This window comes from Barbus barbus (genome assembly GCF_936440315.1).
Source record: "Barbus barbus genome assembly, chromosome: 24".
Classification (NCBI taxonomy): Eukaryota; Metazoa; Chordata; class Actinopteri; order Cypriniformes; family Cyprinidae; genus Barbus; species Barbus barbus.
In genome coordinates this window covers 18,497,385-18,519,549 of record NC_136752.1, presented here as the reverse complement: position 1 = coordinate 18,519,549, position 22,165 = coordinate 18,497,385, and the positions used below count along the sequence as shown (strand labels likewise).

General features: G+C 36.1%; 2 protein-coding genes across 4 annotated transcripts; one reads left to right on the top strand and one right to left on the bottom strand.

Annotated features, from left to right (window-relative positions):
- Positions 1–208: 208 nt before the first annotated feature.
- LOC306844103 (cleavage and polyadenylation specificity factor subunit 3) lies at positions 209–10,255 on the top strand. Its single transcript, XM_079376021.1, has 18 exons — positions 209–416; positions 626–689; positions 766–863; positions 938–1,066; positions 1,169–1,346; positions 1,428–1,517; positions 1,655–1,805; positions 1,883–2,058; positions 2,667–2,825; positions 2,926–3,072; positions 3,147–3,299; positions 7,841–7,949; positions 8,028–8,126; positions 8,223–8,317; positions 8,419–8,506; positions 9,495–9,561; positions 9,643–9,739; positions 9,830–10,255. The coding sequence occupies exons 1-18, from the start codon at positions 346–348 to the stop codon at positions 9,929–9,931; spliced, it is 2,073 nt and encodes a 690-aa protein (XP_079232147.1). The 5' UTR covers positions 209–345; the 3' UTR covers positions 9,932–10,255.
- Positions 10,185–21,696, bottom strand: LOC306844102 (disintegrin and metalloproteinase domain-containing protein 17-like). 3 transcript variants are annotated; one of them, XM_079376019.1, is made up of 19 exons: positions 21,185–21,696; positions 19,647–19,779; positions 19,428–19,561; positions 19,251–19,339; positions 18,989–19,175; positions 18,646–18,773; positions 17,564–17,650; positions 17,366–17,476; positions 16,449–16,593; positions 16,277–16,368; positions 16,052–16,204; positions 15,769–15,968; positions 15,460–15,563; positions 14,321–14,455; positions 14,077–14,207; positions 13,866–13,944; positions 13,699–13,787; positions 12,998–13,054; positions 10,185–12,926 (listed from the first exon to the last, which is right to left on the bottom strand). In XM_079376019.1, the coding sequence occupies exons 1-19, from the start codon at positions 21,303–21,305 to the stop codon at positions 12,537–12,539; spliced, it is 2,565 nt and encodes an 854-aa protein (XP_079232145.1). In that variant the 5' UTR covers positions 21,306–21,696; the 3' UTR covers positions 10,185–12,536. The 3 variants fall into 3 exon arrangements, with proteins under 3 accessions (XP_079232145.1, XP_079232146.1, XP_079232144.1); XM_079376020.1 differs by having other exon boundaries at positions 16,079–16,204; positions 21,185–21,515; XM_079376018.1 differs by having other exon boundaries at positions 16,052–16,200; positions 16,273–16,368; positions 21,185–21,405.
- Positions 21,697–22,165: the final 469 nt, after the last annotated feature.

The window sequence follows — 22,165 nt, the reverse complement described above, 5'->3', positions numbered from 1 at the left end:
CAACATCTCGTCTTGACCCATTCATAAGTTTTTTTTATCTATTAATATATTTGTATATATCTATTTATTTATTTATTGATATCCAAATTGAGCTTGTGTAATTTTACGCAAAGCTTTTAATAGAATTTGATAGCCTATTTAACTTTCCGCTTTTTAGTCAATTTTTTTTATTTTTCTTCACGTTCACGTCGAACTTTTATTTTGACTCAGGACCACACCGGAAGTACTTGTCTCATGTCCATGTTGTGTGGCTCTCAGCGCTCATGATCGTTGTCTATTATTATTAGAAGTATCGATTGATGTTGAATAAGTAATTCCTAGTTGAGTGTAAAATACACCACAAGCATGGCTACAAAACGTAAAGCGGATGTACCAGTGCCTGCAGAAGAGAGTGATCAACTCCTCATAAGACCACTGTGAGTTAAGTTCATTCATACTATGTTCAGTAACGTTGCTAGTTCTATTGCGCGCCAAATGTTTTGGTGACTTACTGTTTGACTTACAGTTTTCATACAATAAACGCTATGTCTAACTGGACCAAAGTTAAAGAAGTTTTGCCCCCGTGTTAATGCCTTCTCTGAGTACTGTAACTAATAGATCTTCTTTACTGTGATGTTTCTAACAGAGGAGCTGGTCAAGAGGTGGGCAGGTCCTGTATCATCCTGGAGTTCAAGGGCCGTAAAATCATGGTAAGCAACATTTTGTGCTCTATCCTGCTTTTGATGGATTTGACAGAAGTATTTTTGACATGTAAAGTCTTTGCAGCTGGACTGTGGCATCCACCCTGGATTGGAGGGCATGGATGCACTGCCTTACATTGATTTGATAGACCCAGCTGAGATTGACCTGCTCCTCATCAGCCAGTGAGTCCCTTTCTCTAAATGAAAGATATCATTGATGTTTAACTATCTGCTGACCTCCTGTTTTTCTCTTCTAGTTTTCATTTGGATCATTGCGGAGCCTTGCCATGGTTTTTACAAAAGACAAGTTTCAAAGGGAGGACTTTCATGACCCATGCCACCAAAGCCATTTACCGCTGGTTGCTTTCAGACTATGTGAAAGTCAGGTACACCAAAGCTCTTGTTTCAATAAAACGATAGTTTCTATTTTTTTTATAAAGAAAAAAGAAGCAGTTCTAATATATGGTATGATTTCCTTGATTCTGAAGCAACATCTCAGCGGATGATATGCTGTACACCGAGACTGATCTAGAAGAAAGCATGGACAAGATTGAGACCATCAACTTCCATGAAGTGAAAGAGGTGGCCGGCATCAAGTTCTGGTGCTACCACGCAGGTCATGTTTTGGGAGCAGCCATGTTCATGATTGAGATTGCAGGAGTGAAGGTAGGAGTAGTTATTTAATTCAGATGTTTTCAGTAACACTCACACTCAGTCTGTGCTAATGATCATGGTCATTCTCTTCAGCTACTGTACACAGGAGATTTCTCACGTCAAGAAGACAGACATCTCATGGCAGCTGAGATTCCCAGCGTCAAACCAGACATTCTTATTACAGTATGTACTAGATTTTATGCTGGCAACATGATTTCTTTAGGTTTTTCTCTGGCCCCACCACAAACATTTTTTACTTGTTATTTACAAAATAAATACATTACAACATTTTATGCCCGTCTTCTTTTGTGTTCGTGTAGGAGTCTACATATGGCACACACATCCACGAGAAGAGAGAGGAGAGAGAGGCTCGTTTCTGTAACACGGTTCATGACATAGTGAACCGTGAGGGCCGCTGTCTCATCCCTGTGTTTGCTTTGGGTCGAGCCCAGGAGCTGCTGCTCATTCTAGGTAAACCCTAGCAGTTCAGACTCTCAGCTTTATCATCAACGATGCCACACTGAAGTTCTGCATGTCCTCTGTTTCAGATGAATACTGGCAGAATCACCCTGAACTCCACGACATTCCTATCTACTATGCCTCATCCCTGGCAAAGAAGTGCATGGCGGTGTACCAGACATATGTGAATGCCATGAATGACAAGATCCGCAAGGCCATCAACATTAACAACCCCTTTGTCTTCAAGCATATCAGCAATCTTAAGGTTGGCATCTTCACAATCTATGAATAGACCAGACAGAACTTTTAGATTGGTTTAGTAATTGTTAGTTGCTAGTTTTTATATATATATATATATTTATATATATATTTATATTTATTTATTTATTTAGATTTCATTTCATTTCAAATTTTGGAGTATATTTTGTACTTCAACTTATTTCAGTTAGTTGCCAAGAAGCATTTATTTAATATTTATATTTTCTTTTGAATTATTTTTACGTTTTATATTTTGTATGTTCATTTGAGTGTTTTTGTTTGTATTTATCTTATTTATTATTTCTATATAATTTACTTTATTTTTATTTGAGGTGTTTTGTTGTTTTTTTTTCTTTTTTGTTTTTCACTTTTTGTAGTACTTCAACATTTATTTCTTTTAGTTTCCAAGAAAAATGGTATCATTTTCATTAGTTTTTTTATTTTATTTAATATTTATAAAAGCGTTTTATTTGATTTCAGCTTTAATTCATTTGCCAACAAATAATTTTTAATAGTTTTAGTTTATCTATAACAAAACTGGTTCAGTAGAAAATACAACTTTCATAATCCAAAAAAGGTTATCTAATTTGCATATACTTGTGTCTTGTCCTCCAGAGTATGGACCATTTTGATGACATTGGCCCTAGTGTGGTGATGGCATCTCCAGGTATGATGCAGAGCGGTCTTTCCAGAGAGCTTTTTGAGAGCTGGTGCACCGACAAGAGGAACGGTGTCATCATAGCGGGTTATTGTGTGGAAGGAACGCTCGCCAAGGTGAAGCTCCTTGACCTTCAGCAAGAATGTCACAACAGATCAGCATCAAATTTCTTATGAATGCTGAATTAAACCTGTCCTCACCCTGTTTTCTGTGCAGCATATCATGTCTGAGCCAGAGGAGATCACCACCATGTCAGGACAGAAGCTTCCGCTGAAGATGTCCGTGGACTATATCTCCTTCTCTGCTCATACAGACTACCAGCAGACCAGCGAGTTCATCCGAGCTCTGAAACCTCCTCATGTGGTAAGTGAAAATGTCATAAGGCAGCAGGTCCTCAGGTTCTAGATCAGGTGTCATGTTCTTGCTGTGGTTTTCAGATCCTGGTTCATGGAGAGCAGAATGAGATGGCTCGACTGAAAGCTGCTCTGATAAGAGAGTATGAGGACAATGATGAGGTTCACATCGAGGTGCACAACCCTCGTAACACTGAGGCCGTCACGCTGAACTTCAGAGGAGAGAAACTGGCTAAGGTGAGACTGCAGCTGTCATTCCTCCACGTCTCTTTAGCTTTACCTATTTTTCTCTATCATACTCCCAGTTAGATACAGCTGCTGTAGTAGTTTGTGTCCAAATGCTCACCTATCATTCATCGACCTCAATATGGCTTATCATCTGAAATATGTAAGTATTAGCAACTTTACATGGCCGCTCAATCTAATGTTAACCTGGAGAAATGTGTGCTGTTCAAGCGTCTGTGGAGTGTAGAAGCTGAACGATAGCGATCACTGCAGGACATGGGCGCCAGTGCGCTCACTTGCTCTTAAAATACTTTTTTGGTCATTTTTGGTCATACAGATAAGAGTGTAAAGACTCGTTTATTTGTGTGCACTCACAATACCGCGTTTTTGTAAAATAATGAAAGCAGAAATGCCGTCTTGGCCTCTGTGAACTTGAGTGCGAAGCTCTGTGTATATCTTTGCCGTACAGGCATTAAAAATATATCTATATAGAGTGAAATGTCTACTTTCAAATGAGCCAATTCAAATGGAAAACAAATATTCTCCGATTATGTAATCCGTATGAAACATGCACACAGGTACATCACTACTGTGGAGATGACGAGTCAGTGTTGCCGACTTCATCTCTTAAACTGAAAACAAAGAAAGCACTAGTTAATTATTAAAATATTAATGCAGTCTCCTTACTGTTTTTACCTGACACATTCACAGAGGTATAAAAAGTACTCCAATTTTACTCAAGTGAAAGTACAAGTATCTGGCCAAAAACATACTTGAGTAAAAGTAAAAAAAAGTACAACTTTAAATTGTACTCAAGTATTAAAAAAGTAGAAGTACTTTCTTTTCTGACAGACATTCAGAAGTTTGGTTCAAGGGAGAAAAGGAAACAAATTGCAGTGGCACAGGTCAAACACACATATCTAGTGAAACAACAACAATTAAAATGCAGCACAGCTGAAAATAAATAAAAATAATACAGAGAAAGGGATTAAAAGGAAACTCCATCCTTTCCATCCTCATGCCATCCCATTTGACTTTCATTTATTAGATGAACACAAACTCAGAGTTTTAGAAAACAAAAATAGGGCATGTATGGGACATCCAAAAATGACACTTCAAAAACTGCACAAAGTGAATGTGACAGAAACTCATGCAACCAGTTAGGGCTGCAACTAACGATTATTTTGATAATCAATTAGTTGGCCGATTATTCTTTCGATTAATCGATTAATCGGATTAAAAAATATTGACCAAAAAAAACACTATTCCACATTCTGCCCAATGTCCTTCAAACAAATGTGACAACTGAATGCTATGAAAACATACAGTGCTTAATTTATTAGACCACTTATCATAATAAAGAGAAAACATATTTTAGAAATTTGTCAAAAATTTGTTTAAATTTAAAAATGTTATTGTCATTTATTGGACATAATAATAAAAAATGTCCTCATAACAGCTTGCATTCTTGCTGGTATTGTTTATGTACTTTTTGACTGCAATTGGGTATCGCGAAAAAAAAATACTCAAATAAAAAAAAAAAAAAAAAATAAGTGCTCTGGTTTTCTTTCATAGATAACAGCAATAATGATATTATAGCATTAAAAATAGCCTACTACTGTTACTAAAGAGCTTACACATATTGGAGTACTAACCAGTACAGAAAGCCGAAAAATGATTTTGGTTATCACCAATACTGTTACTTTAGAGCAGCAGTGGCACAAACCTTACATAAACACATTGTTAAAAAACTTACATAAATTTGTGAAGCATTGTAAAAATTGAATATAGTTTAAACCTCTATTAAAAATTTAAATAATAAAGATAATAATAAAGACGAATAAAAACACAAACTCAGTGTTAACCAACAGGTAAGAGTGATGTTCTGCAGGAACTACTTTGATCACAGTCACCTCGTCATTTCTTTATCCTGTAAAAGGCCGTTATGGAGCGTCTCATGTTTATATTCAGACAGACAATTACACGCTGTTATCCCTTTAAAGTTCCTACTCTCATAAAATATTTTAATTTATTTTAAACCTTAAATTAACTTTCAACAACAGATAATTCAGCACAATGGATATGTTTGCGCTGAAAAGCCTATTAATTGTCTCCCTCTCTACTGTGTTCTGTCCGTCTGACGCGCGTGCGCGCGCCCGCCGCGCCGGCGCTCATTCGGTATTTTAAACTTAACACAGACTGTCAGGACGGACCTTTATGCAAAAATGGAAATGCTCGCGTGAATTTGTGGCATTTATAGATAAGGATATGACCGTAAACTGAACGTTTTTGCGCTGAGGACGCACACGCATCTGTCAAAGCGCCTGACAGGGCAAGCCATTACTCTTATGCATTAACTTAAAGCTTAAAATAAAGAATTATCATGTTTTGGGCAGCTTGGATCACGTGCTTCTCCGGCAGAATCTCATTCTGTTTCCTCCACTATTTTTAGATGCATTTTGTCCATAGAAATGCATTATTCAGTGCCGTAATTTGACTAACCAGCTGAAGTTGGACGTGCACTGTGGGCAGACCCGATTAATCGATAATGAGAATCGTTGTCGATGATTTTCATAATCGATAATAATCGATTTTATCGATTAGTTGTTGCAGCCCTACAACCAGTTAATGAATCAGTGTCTTCTTAAGTAAAACAATAGACATATGTAAGAAGGATACGAATGCTAATATTTTAAACTTTACGTCGTGTTCACTTTGTGTGGTTTCTGAAGTGGTTCTGTCCCCTTGCATTATCTGGACTAAAAATATTTGCTTGTGTTCAGCTTAAGAAAGAAAATCATAAACATCTGGGACGACACGAGGGTCAGTAAATGATGAGAATTTTCATTTTTGGGTGAACTATCCCTTTGAAGAGCAAGATGGGATGCAGAGGCTAGAAACATATTGCAGAAAGAATACAAGAATGTGTTGAATTAATGAGGAGAGTCATAGAATTAAAACATACAACATTAACGTTTTGAAAGGCCACTTTTTTGTATTGTCTACTCAACATCACTGTCTAAAAGGATAATTAATCTTTTAATTGTTTATTTGGGGCATTTAGAGTTTTTTTTCTCAGCAAATATTGATAATTATTTGTGACTAATTAGAGAAATTAATGAGCAAATCATGTAATTATTAAGTTTTTTTGACAGTCCTAATTCCAACTCAATTTGTCATATAATGACATATTATAAATACAACTTATCTCCTACCTGGTTAGAACATCACTAAACATGAATTACATTTAATTTAACAAACAATGCTTATTTAAACACTTTTGGAGATTTTTACTTAATTAAAAAATTGTATTGTTTAAATTCTCACCACTGATCTTATTTGCATTCAGCTAATATATTAGACAGCTAATGGCTCTATCAAAACAGAACAAATAATGAATAAACATTTTTTGATCTCAATATGCTTCCTCAGATTTGATGAACTTTTGAAGCCAGACATTTACCTGGTGAAAGTCATAACTGAAGTACAAATGTGTGTGTTCTTGATGCGTGAAAACATTGCTCATTGGTTCTCACATCAGGCACGCTCGTTACTATTTTTTTACCATATTGAATGGGCATAAGATAAAATAAAAATGTAATGTACTTTTCAAGATGAAATAAAATTGTAAGGAGTAAAAAGTCGTTTTTTTCTTCAGAAATGTAATCTAGTAAAAGTACAAGCAGTCAGTTTAAATTGTACTCGAATAAAGTACAGAGCCCCCAAAATAATATTTAAGTACAGTAATCAAGTAAAACTACTCAAGTATTTTACTCCTCTGCACATTCATAATGATTGCTTCTGCTGGTGCGCTGTGGCAAGCTTTATGCGTGTACTTGAGCACATATTAGGCTATGAAGGCAATTAAAGGCTTGTGCGATTAGTCGACTAATGCTTCAAGTGAATGACTACTAGTCGACCAGAAAAATCCTTAGTCGAGGGCAGCCCTAAAAATAATAATCACAAACTTCTGTTCTTCTGCCAAGTAAAATGATTGATTAGGTTCATCCAGACTACGACTAAAAATGTTCTTCATTAAACTGAATAAATCCTTCATGAGACATCTTAAACTTGAATCAGAGCAACCAAACTAGTTTTCTTTTTCCTTTTTCTTTCTGTCTGTCTGTCCGTCTTTCTTTTTTCTTATCTTTCTTTGTTTCTTTTCTTTCTGTCTTTATTTCTCTTTCTCTGTCTGTCTGTCTTTTTTCTTTGTTCCTTTCTTTATTTTCTTTCTTTCTCTTTCTGTCTGTCTTTATTTATTTTTTTTTCTTTCTTTGTCTGTTTGTCTTTTTTCTTTGTTCCTTTCTTTATTTTCTTTCTTTCTCTTTCTGTCTGTCTTTATTTTTTTTCTTTCTTTGTCTGTTTGTCTTTTTCTTTCTTTCAGTTGATCTTTGTTTGTTCTGGTAATTTTGAATAAATCAGTCATAAATGTACTTGTTTAAAAAATCACATTACAAACACTGCATAGTTATGTCCTTTTATGAATCTTTAATTTCTGTGATGAATTTTTTTCTCCTTTTTCTAATTTTTTTCCCTTTCTTTGATCTTTTAAGGTGATGGGCTTTCTTGCGGATAAGAAGTGTATGCAGGGTCAGCGGGTCTCGGGCATCCTGGTGAAAAAGAACTTCAGTTATCACATCCTCGCCCCCTCTGACCTCTCCAGTGAGATGGTGTTTGTGATCACTTCTGGTGTTTCATGTGTTTGAGTGTGCGCTTCTCACACCTGTTCTTTTTTTGCAGATTACACTGATCTGGCCATGAGCACAGTGAAACAGACTCAAGCCATTCCCTTCACCGGCCCTTTCCCCTTGCTTTTGAGTCAGCTGCGACACCTGACAGGTGAGTATACCTCTGTCTGTGTGTCTGTCTGTCTGTCTGTGTGTGTGTGTGTGTCTATTATATGTGGTGTTCATCGTGTGTGTGTGTGTGTTCTAGGTGATGTGGAGGAGATTGAGATCTCAGAGAAGAGCACGCTGAGAGTCTTTAACAGCATCACAGTGGTTCATGATCAAAACATGGTCTTGTTGGAGGTGAGGCGGCACGCCGGTCATTCACATGCCAGTGTAACTGTGGCAACTGAAGTGACTCAGGTTGATTGTGTGTGTGTGTGTCTGTTGTGTTCTTCCTCCAGTGGTTTGCCAATCCTCTGAATGACATGTACGCTGATGCCGTCACCACAGTGGTGCTGGAGGTGCAGTCCAACCCTAAAGCTCAGAAAGGTGAAGGCTTTCATCAGTTACAATGAGTTGTATTGAAAGAGTTTGAAATCTTTCCCTCCTTTTTCCTCTATTCTTCCTCTTCTTTTATTACTGTTTTTATCATGCTTCCTTTTTTTTCTTACGCTTTCCTTTTTGCATTCTTTCTTCCTGTCTTTTTATTTTCTTTATCCCTTTGCTGCTTTTTTTTCCTTTCTTTTTCTTGGTTTTGTTTTTGATGGCTGCTTTTAATTTTCATCTCCCTTTCCTTCTTTTTAGGAATGCTTTATCTTTCATCCTTCATTTCTTCTGTTCTTGTTCTTTCCTTTTCTCTTCCTTCTTTCCTTTTTTATCTTTCTTTTACAATTTCTTTCTTGCTTCCTTTCCCTTTTCCAACGTTTTGTCCTCCAATATTTTCCACATTTTTTAATCTTCATTTCTTCCACCATTTCTTCCTTTCATCCTTCCTTTCTTCTGCACATTCTTCCTATTTTATCTTGCTTCCCTTTCTCCTTCTGTTCTTTTCTGTCCTTGCTTTTCTCCTCTTTTTCACGTTTTGCTTGTTCCTTTTTTTCATCCTACTTTCCTTGCTGTTTCTTTGTGCTCTTCCTTCCCTCCCTCCTTCATTCCTTTTTCTGTTTCTTTCAGTTTTCAATTTTTTTGCTCTAATGATGTCAAAAATATTAATACACTTTTTCTTCATGTTTTTTCTCTTCTTTTTACTCTCATTTTCTTTCTTTTATTATCCTTTATTTCCCACTTTATCTACATTTCTTCCTTTTTTGCTTGATTCTTTCCTTCCTTTCTATATATTACTCTTTATTACTTGCTCTTTTCTTTTTGTTTTTTCCTTTCTTCTCTTATTCTCACTTTATTTTGCTTGCTTCCTTTCTTTTCCTCACCTCCCTCCCTTGTTTCTTATTCTTCCTTTTTTTCCTTTCTCATGATGTGAAAATTGTTAATAACTAGTCATATTCCTACCAACATTTTTGTTTTCCTCTTTATTTTATAGTTCTTCAGCCCCAAGAAAAGAAGGTGGATGTGAATGTTTTTCAGAATAGATTACTGAAAATGTTCCAGTAAGTTCATCCTCACAGCACTCTCCTAACTGTCAATGATATTTATGATGAACTAAATTCTTCTTCTGCCCCAATCTGCAGAGACATGTTTGGAGAAGAGTGTGTCGACTTAAAAGACAAGAACTGTCTCGCTGTAAGTGTAGATGGGAAAACTGCCTTCATCAGCCTGGAGACCCGAGTAAGTATTATACTGCGTGAAGCATACACACAAAAGTTTTATAGGAAGAGAATTCTTCTAATTCTTGTGTATTTTTATGTTTGTGTTCAGACCGTGGTGTATGAGGACGAGAATTCTGAAGATGATTCTCTCAGAGAAATGGTGGAGCTCACTGTACAGAGGCTGTATGAAGCCATGAACCCTGTCATGTGAGATGGGCTCTTAATTTCCTTCAAGAACTGATCAGAGTCCATCTAACTCAAACTACTTCAACCAGACTGAAGACACCAGATACTGGACTGCCCAGAGCACTGCATTTTACATTAAAAACAAATATAAAACCGTTAAAGCTCGATGTTGATACAAGTGCGTAGTCAGGACTCTGTTCTTATTTCTGCTACATAGAACATGTTTTTGTCTGATTTGTTTTTTCTTTGACATTTGTTAAAGGAAAGGAGCTGTAATTTAAGATCCAATGTACTGATTTAATAAAAGAGGTCTTTGATTTCAAGTTGAGCTTAAATTTCAATACAACTCACATTAAAGCTGACACTTTATTTAAAAATGAAAGCTTGCAAACTATACCAAGTTACACAAATATTTAACACTGATACAAAACACTTTCTTAATATTCAATTCTTTCTCTCTTGTCCCATCACAACATTGTGAGGAACCATGCAGTCGGAGTATTCATGGGCACATTTCTTAACATCAAAAAAGATTTCACAGGGTTTGACACCAGAGAATAAAAACAAAGTACGTTTTCAGGGCTGGGTCACGTAATAAGATCTAGTACTTACTAGTATGCTTGGTATTCTACAAGATCAACACCAATACATCCCCATTTCTGAATAAGATTCAGAAGAAGGTGACTGTTCAGCCACTTATAAATGACCTATTGTCATATTCCCTTTTTGAGTTTTCCTATAAATTATATTACAAAACACGTGGAGTAAAATACAATTTCACAATACAAATAAAAAAACAAATACAAGGCACTTTGGATACTGATCTCAGAGCAGTGTTCATCAGTACTTTCTTATGGGAGCAGCTGCAAGATACATATTCTTGCATACAGTTGTAACATTGTGTTGCAGAAAATTCTTAGCCTGATTGTCTGTCTTTTGATTTAACCAATGACTTTGGTGTTTCATATTGTGCCAATGAGCCAAAACCTTCTCATTTAGCAAACATGTATAATATCTGCTGGTATAACTGTTAAAATATTATGTATACTAATACATGTTGGTTCAAGAACAGTACAAATTAAAGCAAAACAAATTATTCACAGACAATATCTGAAAATATCAAATGCCCCTAAAATATCAGATTGTCTCTTGCAAACAATAAAAAGCAAAAACACAAGATTGTATTCCATAGAGATTATAAAACAATTTGCTGGTGAGTGTCAGAGCACATACACATAACAAATCTTCTAAAATATAACAGGTATTTTTATAATACAATGGTTTTCAAGATCTGTTAGCATCTGCTCAATCTCTCAGACAAAAAAAAACACCTGTAAACATTTTTAACATTGACGCTGGTCATGTTTAGATAATGCTGATGAGATCCGGTCTGTGTGTGTGCGAGCGTGTGTGTGTGTGTGTGTGTGTGTGTGTGTGTGTGTAATTATGTGTGCAGTATACTGCATAATCCTAACAGGACTGACAACATTAAGTTCCTATCTAATGCCTAGTCACTAAATTATTTGTGCCTTTTGTTTCTATTTAAAAGTCCAGTGCTCTTAAAGGGATAGTTCACCAAAAAATTTAAACTCTGTCCTCATTTACCCACCCTCATGACATTCCAAAACTTATGACAACCTTTTTTTTTAGCACCTTAAAGGTAGCATGAAAGTGATCGTCCCAACATGTGCTATAGTGTTTTAAAGCTATATAACTGCTTTGTGGAGGAACAGAACTAAATTTAAGTCATTTGCCATTGATAATCTTCAATGAAGGAAGCAGCAGTGAATGAATCACTATTCTGATTTGTTCATAAATTGAAAGTTCAACTCAATTTAATGATCTGGTTGCAGCAGTTTAAGTGGTAATGTAAGGGAAATAGCAACTAATTTTTTTTGGACTGAGTGAAAAAGATGAATTGAAAATAAAAAAAGTAGGATGGGGACTTGGTTCTATCCATCGGTTGTTGAATGGATAAAGGCAGATCTGAATGCAAGCTTGCAATCGATTATAAGAAAGCAGCAGGGTTTAAGTGGACTAAATGATCGCATACTTCGATGATCCAGCATATGTAACAGGAGAGATGTGCGTTTCAAAAGCAGATTATTTGGTACACTGATATTAATAATATGCTTTTAGAAAATAGATTTCATACCTATTTTAAAAGCTGAACAAAAAATTGTAGTCTGTTCCTCACATAATCCTATCATCATTTTTCAAAATACTTGGAATATTGTGCGTAAGTCTTATGAATCAATTCTGAGATACTTTAATGGTGCTTTTGCTTCCTTATTTATAATGAATTTCTTGGCATAAAGGCCAGCAAGATTTGGGATTTTCTCCTTCAGTACGCCACAGAAGATTGAAAGTCATACAACTTTGAAACAACATGAGAGTGAATAAATCATAAAACTGTAATTTTTGAGTAAACTGTCCCTTTAAAACATACTGCATTCTGGTTATTTTCAATACTGGAGCTGTAAGCACGTAAGCATTGTAGTTCAATGCTTATGTAATGTTCATTCTGCTCAGCTTTGAGCATTTCCAATCATATTCTCTTTTAGTTCATTCATAGTCACATTTCTTTTTCCCATCAATTTCCTTTTTTTCCATTTTATACAATTACACTCTTAGCATTCAGTCTCCTTGCTATTACTCCGTGCATGTCTATTTACCCTGAAGGACATGGCGTTCTCTCTGTTCTCCGTCAGATCATCAAAGGAACGTGACACCGAGCCAGAGGTAGGGAAGTCCTCTCCCAGGGCTAGTTCATCCAGGTGGGAATCATAGCTGGGATCTTCTTCGATAGTGGCCATGCGTTGGGGCTCTATTGTAGGGAGAGGACATGGGGTTGGGGTTGGGGTTGGAGCTGGAGCCACCTGAGAGATGGAGACAGGTGGTGTGCTGGTCTGCAGAGGTCCAGACACCTGGAAGCGTGGCACAGCAGAGGAGCCTGAGGATGTGGGTGGTTTGAAGATCCGCACTGAAGCTGATTCTAGACTGCTCAGCAGCTCTGCATTCTGGGACAGCACAGTCAATTGTAACACTTCATAATACGTTCAAGAAAATAAGCTTTCTGATTAATACTCACACTGGGGTAGAAGAGTGACTTTGTGTTCAATTCATACTGCTGGTCAAGTTTCTTATCCTAAAAACAAAGAGAGTTTTTAATCTTGTAAAACACAAAACAAACTATTTTTTTCCAACTTAAAACTTATATAGAATAGCGCTTATTTTGCATTTAAAGGCATTCTGTCATTAATTACCCTCATGTCGTTGCAAACATGTAAGACCTTTGTTCATCTACGGAACACAAAGTAAGATTTTTGATGAAATCTGAGAGCTTTAATCTAGTTGCGTTGGTGTCTATGCAGATTAAGAGAGCTCTCGGATTTCATCAAAAATATCTTAATTTCTATTCCAAACATGAATGAAGGTCTTATGGGAGTGGAACAACATGAGGGTGAGTAATTAATGACACAATTTCCATTTTTTTAATATCCATTAATATAATTATCTGTGTTTTTTTGCTTTAAAATAAAAATTTAAAAAATATGTAAAATTTACACATTTGAAATCAGACTAATTTTGCACTGAAGCAAGTGAAATTTGTATCATCGGATGGGTTGCAAATAACCTGAATTAGGACCTTTAAGAGTGTTATTTCTTTTTGATTCAAGTGTGATTTTCTTAATTGTTTCATTTTGCTCATGGTGTGATTTATTTCACCTTTTTGTTAGGCTCTTGGTGCAAAAAATATATTTAATATGTGAATTATTGACTATGACTCACAACACAATGGACCAGAATGCTGAGAGGGATCCAGAAAAGTAGTGAGAAGACCACCACTGAGCCAACAATGTTATCAGCCAGGAACTTCCCTGAGAACACACACACAGGTTTCATTCCTCCATTGGATTTCAAGCGAGATAAACTCACTGTGTTCACAGACAACTTACCAAAAGTATTGATGTCCAACTTCTCAATGAAATCCCACAACCTCTCAATAACATCCTGGACCTGTTTCATGCATTTGCCCTGGGAATAAAAGGAAATGTTTAAATAATTGAATGCAAGCCATTTTGAATTGTTTTGTGAACTACTGTAATTGATCTGTGAATAAAAACAGCTTTTATATATGTTTTTTCATAACTGTACATTGGCACTCACCGCTCCATCACAAAAGCCCACAGTGCAGGGTTTCCCTTTCCGCAGATAGAGGTGGTTGCCCTTGTCACTGAAATAAGGAGCACATACAGCATTCTTATCCCTACAGCACACCTTACAAGAGTTGTTCGTCTCTGAAAAATGAGATACGGGAAAAGTAAAAAAAAATGAATGGTTGCTCAAGACAGACTCAAAACTGTAACGGCCATGTAGCAACAGTATTAGCATTATCAGCAGGTCAGCTTACCATTGCAAGCACACGACTGCAGGTTCTCCACAGCTTCACAGAATGGGATGCACTCTCCCTTCAGACACCGGCCGTTGTCCACACAGATGGTCTCATTGGGGAGGTTCTCTGGAGGAGGGCACTCACTGCTGTGTCCTGTAAGAAGCACAGAAGAATAGACTTTCAGACAAATGCAGTAAAATCTCATCAGTAAGGAATTTTGCCTGTTTTTAGCAGATGTTTTTGCATTGCAACACTGTTTTCATTACATTTATGAACATTTTCTTCCCAAATTCTCATTACCATAATGCACCTGGATATTCTACTTTCAAAATCTTTTATATTTTCCATTTACCATAGTGTTTCTCTGTACTGTAGTGATTCTTATTATATTGTCATAAAATATCAATAAATTAAACGGAGTACAGCAATTACTACCATGATATAAAAATATTTCATCATTTAAATATAATACAGCATCATTTCTTTGCATTTCATTAATGAGAATATGACTTTTTTAAATCCTGTAAATCTATAAAAACAAAAAGGTACCATAAAAACCAAATATGATAAAAAAAATAAAGAAAAAAAGTAAAAATAAGTCTTATAAAAAAAACGTCTTTTAAAATATTGTAATAATATGTAAAATATCTTAACAGTACCAAAGAATTATTTTATTTAAAAAAAGAGACTATAATCTTATCTTTTGATACAGGGCTTAAATATGACCTAGACATATTACTGACAGCTTTCATGAAATGTTAAATAAATCTGATGAACTGCTATTCCGTAATAGAAATAAAGCTAAAATTAAATTTAATACAAATATTAGATGAAACTTGAACAAAACATAGAAATGTTGTCTTGGGAGGTGTTCAGTTGTGTGTTCTCTTCTATTTGTGAAAATAAAAAGTTATACAAAAAAAATAAATGTCTTGGCTGAAATAAATTAAATTAGGGTTAAATTAAATTAAGTTAAGTACTGAAATTATTCAAAGTAAAACTGAAATAAAATAAAGGCATATATAAATCTAAACAAATTAATCAATTATCAATATATTAAAAAATGAATATAAAAAAATATTTTGTAATTTTTTAATACAAATATAAAAACATAAATTCAATTATCTAAACTTGGAGTTTGTCAGTTTTTGCTTCACCTGTACAGTTAGATCTTCCCTTGCAAGTGGCATTCATTGGCTCCTGACACACCTTGTCCTGCTTCTCAAACATGCACTCTTTGCAGCACGCACTGTTCCTGTCACTGGTGCCCAAGAAAAAAACAATGCAGGGAAAAAATGACAAAGCCTAAAAAATTCAAATGAATAATTCACCATTTAGGGAAGATTTGAAAATAAACAATGTAACGGTGAGTAAATAATCACAGAATTATATTTTTTGTGTGAACTGCTCCTTTAATTCAGCATAACTGTGTATTTTTTTCATGAGGCCACATGGAGGAGCTGTACCTGCACTGCACATTGGGCCGCAGTTTGCAGTTTGACATGCAGCAGCGGTCGCTGTTGAGGTGAAGCAGTCCAGGGTCACACTCCTCGCCTTCCTCCACCCGTGAGTTTCCACACACATTGCTGTTCCTCTCCCTGAAGCAGGTGGAGGCCTTGGCCCTCAGTCTCTTTGCTATGGAGATCTTACTGCAGTTTGAAAACAACTATAGGGAAGCACAAAAACAAAACATCATGTGACATTCTGAACAATGACACCAAGCTGAACTCACATCACCGAAGGACGTACTTTATTGTTAGAGTGGTCCCCGCTCACCGCAATGGGGTACATTACGTATTTGCCCCCCTGGTCCTCTCTGGGCGCACAGTACGATACATCATCTGGGTCATGAACAGCGCCAAAGTTGTGGCCAAGCTCGTGGGTAGTAACCAAGTCCGCTTCCTGTTGGTATATGGTCAGAAAATCGGTTTACCAAATAATTACATCAAGTACATTTGTTTGGACTTTACTTGCCTTGGTAAGAATGGTTTTCCCGTAATTTTTGGTGCTGGTTAGTCCAGTGTTGAGGTATATAGCATGGTTGTCGTTTCCTGAAGGTGGACACTCTAAAGAAAGACAAACAACAAAATATCCAAATATGGTGAAAACGTAATTTATTCATACATAATATGGTATTGGCACTCACTCTCAGAGCAAAGACCTCCAGGAAAGCCTGGTTTGGAAGGAGCCACGTAAGCCAAGCCAAGAGTGCCTTCATCAAAATCCTGATAGGTGAAGAGATGAGCCAAGCACACCTCGGATGCATTGTCTGCAATGTCAATGCTAAATTGCTGCAGGGGGAAGACAAAATGACATTTTTTACTACATTTATAGCACAGCTGTTTATTCTTGACCTTAATTTTAATTTTTTATAAATTTGAATTTTTAATAACATTGATAATATTAAAAATAAGTTTTTTTTTTTAGCACCATATCAACATAAAAGAATGATTTTTGAAGGATCGTGTGACCCTGCAACTGGAGTAATGACTGCTGAAAATTCAGCTTAATTATCACAGGAATAAATTACATTTTAAAATGTATTAACATTAAAAACTATTTAATTTGTAATGATATTGCACAATATTACTGTTTTTATTAATAAAGTAAATGCAGTGACTGACAAACAACAAAAGAATTCCTCATACTTTTGAACAGTACTGTATCTATTAAAATCACTCAATGTTTTCAGGATTCGCATTTGAGGTATGACTATAAATAATTTATGATGTAGAACAAAATGTGAAAATCTCTAAGTAAATTTAACCACAGACTTATTTTAAATGAAAAATCCCACACAAATCAGCTAAAAAGGTGTAATTCCCCATGATGGGTTTTAGGAATACAAATTGAATAGCGCTTCCATTCTTTCTCTTTGCTGGTTCTCTGCCGAACAGGTCACAGGAAGAGATGGACAGTGAAACACAATACACAAGTGTTCAATAATATCCCTCCCTTTCAATTAGAAGCACCTCTCATTGTTTTAAATTAGTACAGAACGGAATACAGAGAAGACGCTCTCATTAATTCAGTCATTCGCTCCTACAGCTCCAGCTCGCTCACCTCCAGGAGCTTCTTGACGTCCCAGACATCTTTGCTCTTCACAGGAGACCCTTGCATGTTGAAGTGGGCACCTCCTGGCTCTACTTGTGTGGGTATCTTGTTAATTATGATCTGAAACAGACAAATTCATATTACTGGCTCCAAAATAGCATTTCAGTGGAGCTTTTTACCACGTTCTTCTTAAAGAACCAAGCTTACCTGCTGAATCTGAACTCCATAACCTTTATACTCCTCATCCCACGATGTATTACGGTAAATGTCATCCACACGATCAATCAGCTCAATCTAAACACATCCAAAGCAAATTTGTAAGACATAAAACAATTTTATATAGCCTTCTTCTCAGATGTCAGATTTGAAATGAATATGAAAGGTGTAATAGTGGTTCTCAACGAGGGGGCAGGGCCCACTAGGGGGCCTCAGCAAACTTTTAAGAGGGCCACAATATTTAAAATTATTTTGCTAGTTAGACTACCATTAAAAAATCTGAGCCTGGAAATGTTTAATGTTTATAAAAGAAGTCTCTAATAATCTTACCAAGACTGCATTTATTCAATCAAAAACAGTAATATTCTGAAATATTACAAATTAAAATAACTTTTCTATTTTAATACATTTTATGTAATTTACTCCTGTGATGTAAAAGCAGAGTCACATGATCATTCAGAAATCATTATTATCAATCATTATTATCAATGTTGAAAACAGCTGCTAAATATTTTTGTGTAAACTGTGATACATTTTTTCCAGGATTCTTTGATGAATATAAAGTTTAAAAGGACAGAATCTATTTGAAATAGAAATTCACTTTTGATCAATTTAATGCATCTTTGCTGAATAAAAATATGAATTTCTTTCCAAAAAAAGCAACAAACTTAAACTTTTGAACAGTAATGTATATCAAGCGCTAAAATATTTAATCAGGTAACAATTGCTATTTGTAGAGTAAATCACTAATGACTAGAAATGTACATTAACTGATGTAAAAGTGTAAACACTGAAGTACATTCAGTTATCGAAAAATCATGGAATAATGGAATTGTATAATTTGAATTATTTATCGTGGTTTTATTGAACTATTTTAATATATTTCTATTCCTAGTTTCCATAAATAAAGTTTGACAATGAGCGGCATTGTCATTACAGCAGAAAGCCACTGTCCAGTTGAACTGAATGTGTCTTTACATCAGAAAGATTTTAACACTCAGTTTATGCAGAAAATAGTTTGTTTGTGTCAGGAATAAGGCCCACTGACAATATCGAAACTGAAGGCTTTTTACCAGGTAGTTCAGGGTGGTGCTCTCCTCGCTACGGCCCATGTCTTTGAAAAAGCGATAGTCGGCCACAAGCAGCAGAGGGCAGGTGTTCTTACTGTGGTCCAGCGTCTGCCTTCTCTCTCTTAGATGCCCTGTGGAAGAGACGCAATTGAAAGAAAAAGAAAGTGAAAATAGACAAAGGGTGAGAAGACGAGAAACTTTACACATGGTTGACAAAGCAACTATATAAAGGGGCGTCTCACAGTACAGATTTGGCATCTCACATTACACTGTCTAGATTCGGCTGTGATGAGCAGAAGTGTTAGGTCTACTTTAAGCCAAATGTGTAATTAACTCAAAAACTTACTATCCTCCTCTTCATCTTCATCTAGTGGACTGGCTGCTTGCACACTTTCTGGAAGCATCTCACTGACATCTGCACTGATGTAGCCACACACTTTTGGAGCCGCCAGCCGGCTCACGTTCCTGATGTCTTCTGAGCGATATACGAGCAGCCGATCGTCACGAGGGTTTGCGATAAACCTCCACAGTGGCTGAATGGGTTAAAAATCAATGTATTGCCTTTGTTGAGGGGCATAAACGAAATCAGATTTATGACGCTATAATACCTCAATGTTGTATTCAGCTTCATCAGTAAGAATATGAGCAGTGAAGTCATTTTCACCAATATGTGCTTGTACTCTGGAATTCTCCTCTCCTAGAAATCAAGCGGGAAAAATCAAAAGTTTGCTAGATTTTAAACATTTGAAAGTACTTTAGATGTCAAAACACAGAGATGTAGTTACCAATGACATGGCCAGTGAAGAAGTTTTCTCTCTGGACCTCGTACATATCTTGAGCGCCATTCTCTCCTACCACCACGGCCTTAAAGTCATGAGTGAAGAGCTCTGTGTTGGTTGTCAGGTACAATCTGAAATGCCTGTGAAATATTTAGGAGTCTCTCAAATGATTGAGCACTAATCTAAGTGACTGTGTGTCACGGTACATGGGTGATGACTATTCACCTCTGTAATGCAGTGAAACCGAGCAGTCTTTCTGCGTGCGTTTGCGACTGGACGTGTCTCTTATGAACCGAATGCTGTTGAAGACTGGACAGCTGAAGAACATCAAAGTCCAACAGTAAAGAGCTGAGCTGGTCTGAAACAGTCACAGGGAACAACTTTATACATGTCTCTAAATGAGCACAAATTGTAAAAGTTAATTTACAAGTTTTAAGAGCATTTTTTTTAAAGGAGGACTAGTGGCATCTGTCTCTTTTCTCCCTCCAATATTGCTGAGAACGAGTTTCTCTCAACTATGGCCACAGAATAAAAAATAAAAAAGGTAACTGCGACTTTTTATCTCACAATTCTGACTTTATTTTTTGCAATTGCGAGTTTATATCTGACAATTCAGACCTTCTCAGAATTGCAAGTTTATAACAATAACTTTATTTTTCACAATTGTAAGTTCATATCCACCTTGTTATTCTTTTTTATTAAAATTGCATATTTATATCAATTCTAATTTTTTTCTCTGAATTCTGGGTTTACATGTCATATTTCTTACAGGTAAATTCTGATCAAATAATTTGCAATTGTGGCATTTTTTCTCCGAATTCTCTTTACATCTTGGAATTCTGACGTTATTTCTTGCAATTGCAAGTTTATATCTTGCGATTCTAAATTTTTTCGTAGAATTGTCAGTTTCTATCTTGCAATCCTGACTTTTCTTTGAGTTTACACCTTTCAATTCTAACTTTTATTTGTCGGGATTCTACATTTCTCTTTTAAGGGGTTCTTAATTTATTTTAGTCGATGAAAGATCTGAAAATCCCGGAGTAGAGAACAAAAAAAGTGATTATTACAGAATGCTTTGTCACTCTCCTCCACTCATGCAGCAGCACGTGTTTTGTTTTGTCACAGGCAACCATTGAGGCTTTGAGAATGAATGTGCATTTTCAATAAGCCCATCTGCTGTTTTTGTTCAGAACAATTTGAAAATCAACCCATATTTTGACACAATAAACACACAGTTGTAAATGTGAAGCAGTGGACTGATAAGAACCTAACAGCCTTCTAAAAAATCTAAACAGTAAGAAACTCCTATATTTTAAATTTTAAACTTTAATCATATAAAATGTAATTTCCCAACAACAATATTGTGGCCAGTGAAAATCCAGAGTGGCTAATAACTTTGGGAAACCACTAGCCACAGTGGCTGGTGAGGTTAAAGTCAAGCCCTATTTATATTGTTGTTTATAATACCATTAATTATATACATATAACTAAAAGTGTGGTATTTTGATGAAAAGTCTGATTGCCATAGTAAACTCTTGTAGGAAAAATGCTCTTGCCGTTTAGTTCCTGTATAACTGTTTGAGTAATGTCATTAAATTCAAAAACAAAACGACAAAATGACAAAAACATGGAGATCTGAGGTTTAAAATATAGTAAGGGATTAAAAAAAAAAAAAGCACACTTTGGTTATCACGGCGTCAACAAAACAACAGTCTTTCAAATTAAATGTATCCATAATGTTTTAAAGTGTTCCCATAACTCACCGTACTCGTCGTCTAGGACCTCCCTGGGTCTCCTTGAACACTCCGTCAAGAAAAAAGACGCCAGAAAGAAAACGATGCGTTTCATGGCGGGTATGTTCAATCCTTCACACAGCAGCAGCATTTAATCCCATGGATTACCAATCTGTTTGAGATCAACATCTGGACATGGCCAAACAAATGTGCACGCTCACATCTGGCTGGATAAAACAAAGCCACAAAGTATCAAATAAGAACACACAAAAACGCTCAAGACGCTCTCGTCCATGTTGCTTGAAGTTATAAAGAAAAAAGATTTACTCAAACCCAAATCACGCGAACATCGGAGTATAGTGAAACACCCGGAAGTATTTAATTTGGGATGGATAGATCAGATTCACCGCGCGCCAGGAAATCACTATTAACTTTATATGCAGATCGTGTTGAAGGCGCGCTTTCAAAAGACTGATTTAAAGGGTTGATTTTATATTCACGAGTGACAGTACACGGGGTATTTCACATGGGTTTTAGTCAGTATGAGTTACGTAAGAGGATAAACTCTCGGGCTGTGGTTCATAATCTAGTGAGCTGCCTATATAGACAGCATGTGCTCAGCGTCGGTCTCTGGTCACGAGCGTGTGATCGTGTGTATGGGTAGAAAGAGCACTTGGTTTTGAGAACCGCCTCGGTCTCGTCCAGACTCTATTTTTATATTCTTACCTCAAACCCCATGAAATTCAGACCAGCGTCTAGGCTCATTTGGAGGGCAGTATGCAAGCAGCCGTAAATCTTCTATTTAGGAAGATCATATCACAAACTTTATTATCATAAGTACTAATTATGTTCAAAGAACTGTTAACCATCTAATGATGGCGTCAAGAAAGAAAAACACACGAATTTTGGTGCATTTCCCTGTCATTATATCTGGTTTTATTTAAAGAAAAAGTTTGTGGCTTTTAATGCACGTCAGTTAGTTGTTAGGTCGCCAATAAGCTAGTGTACCGG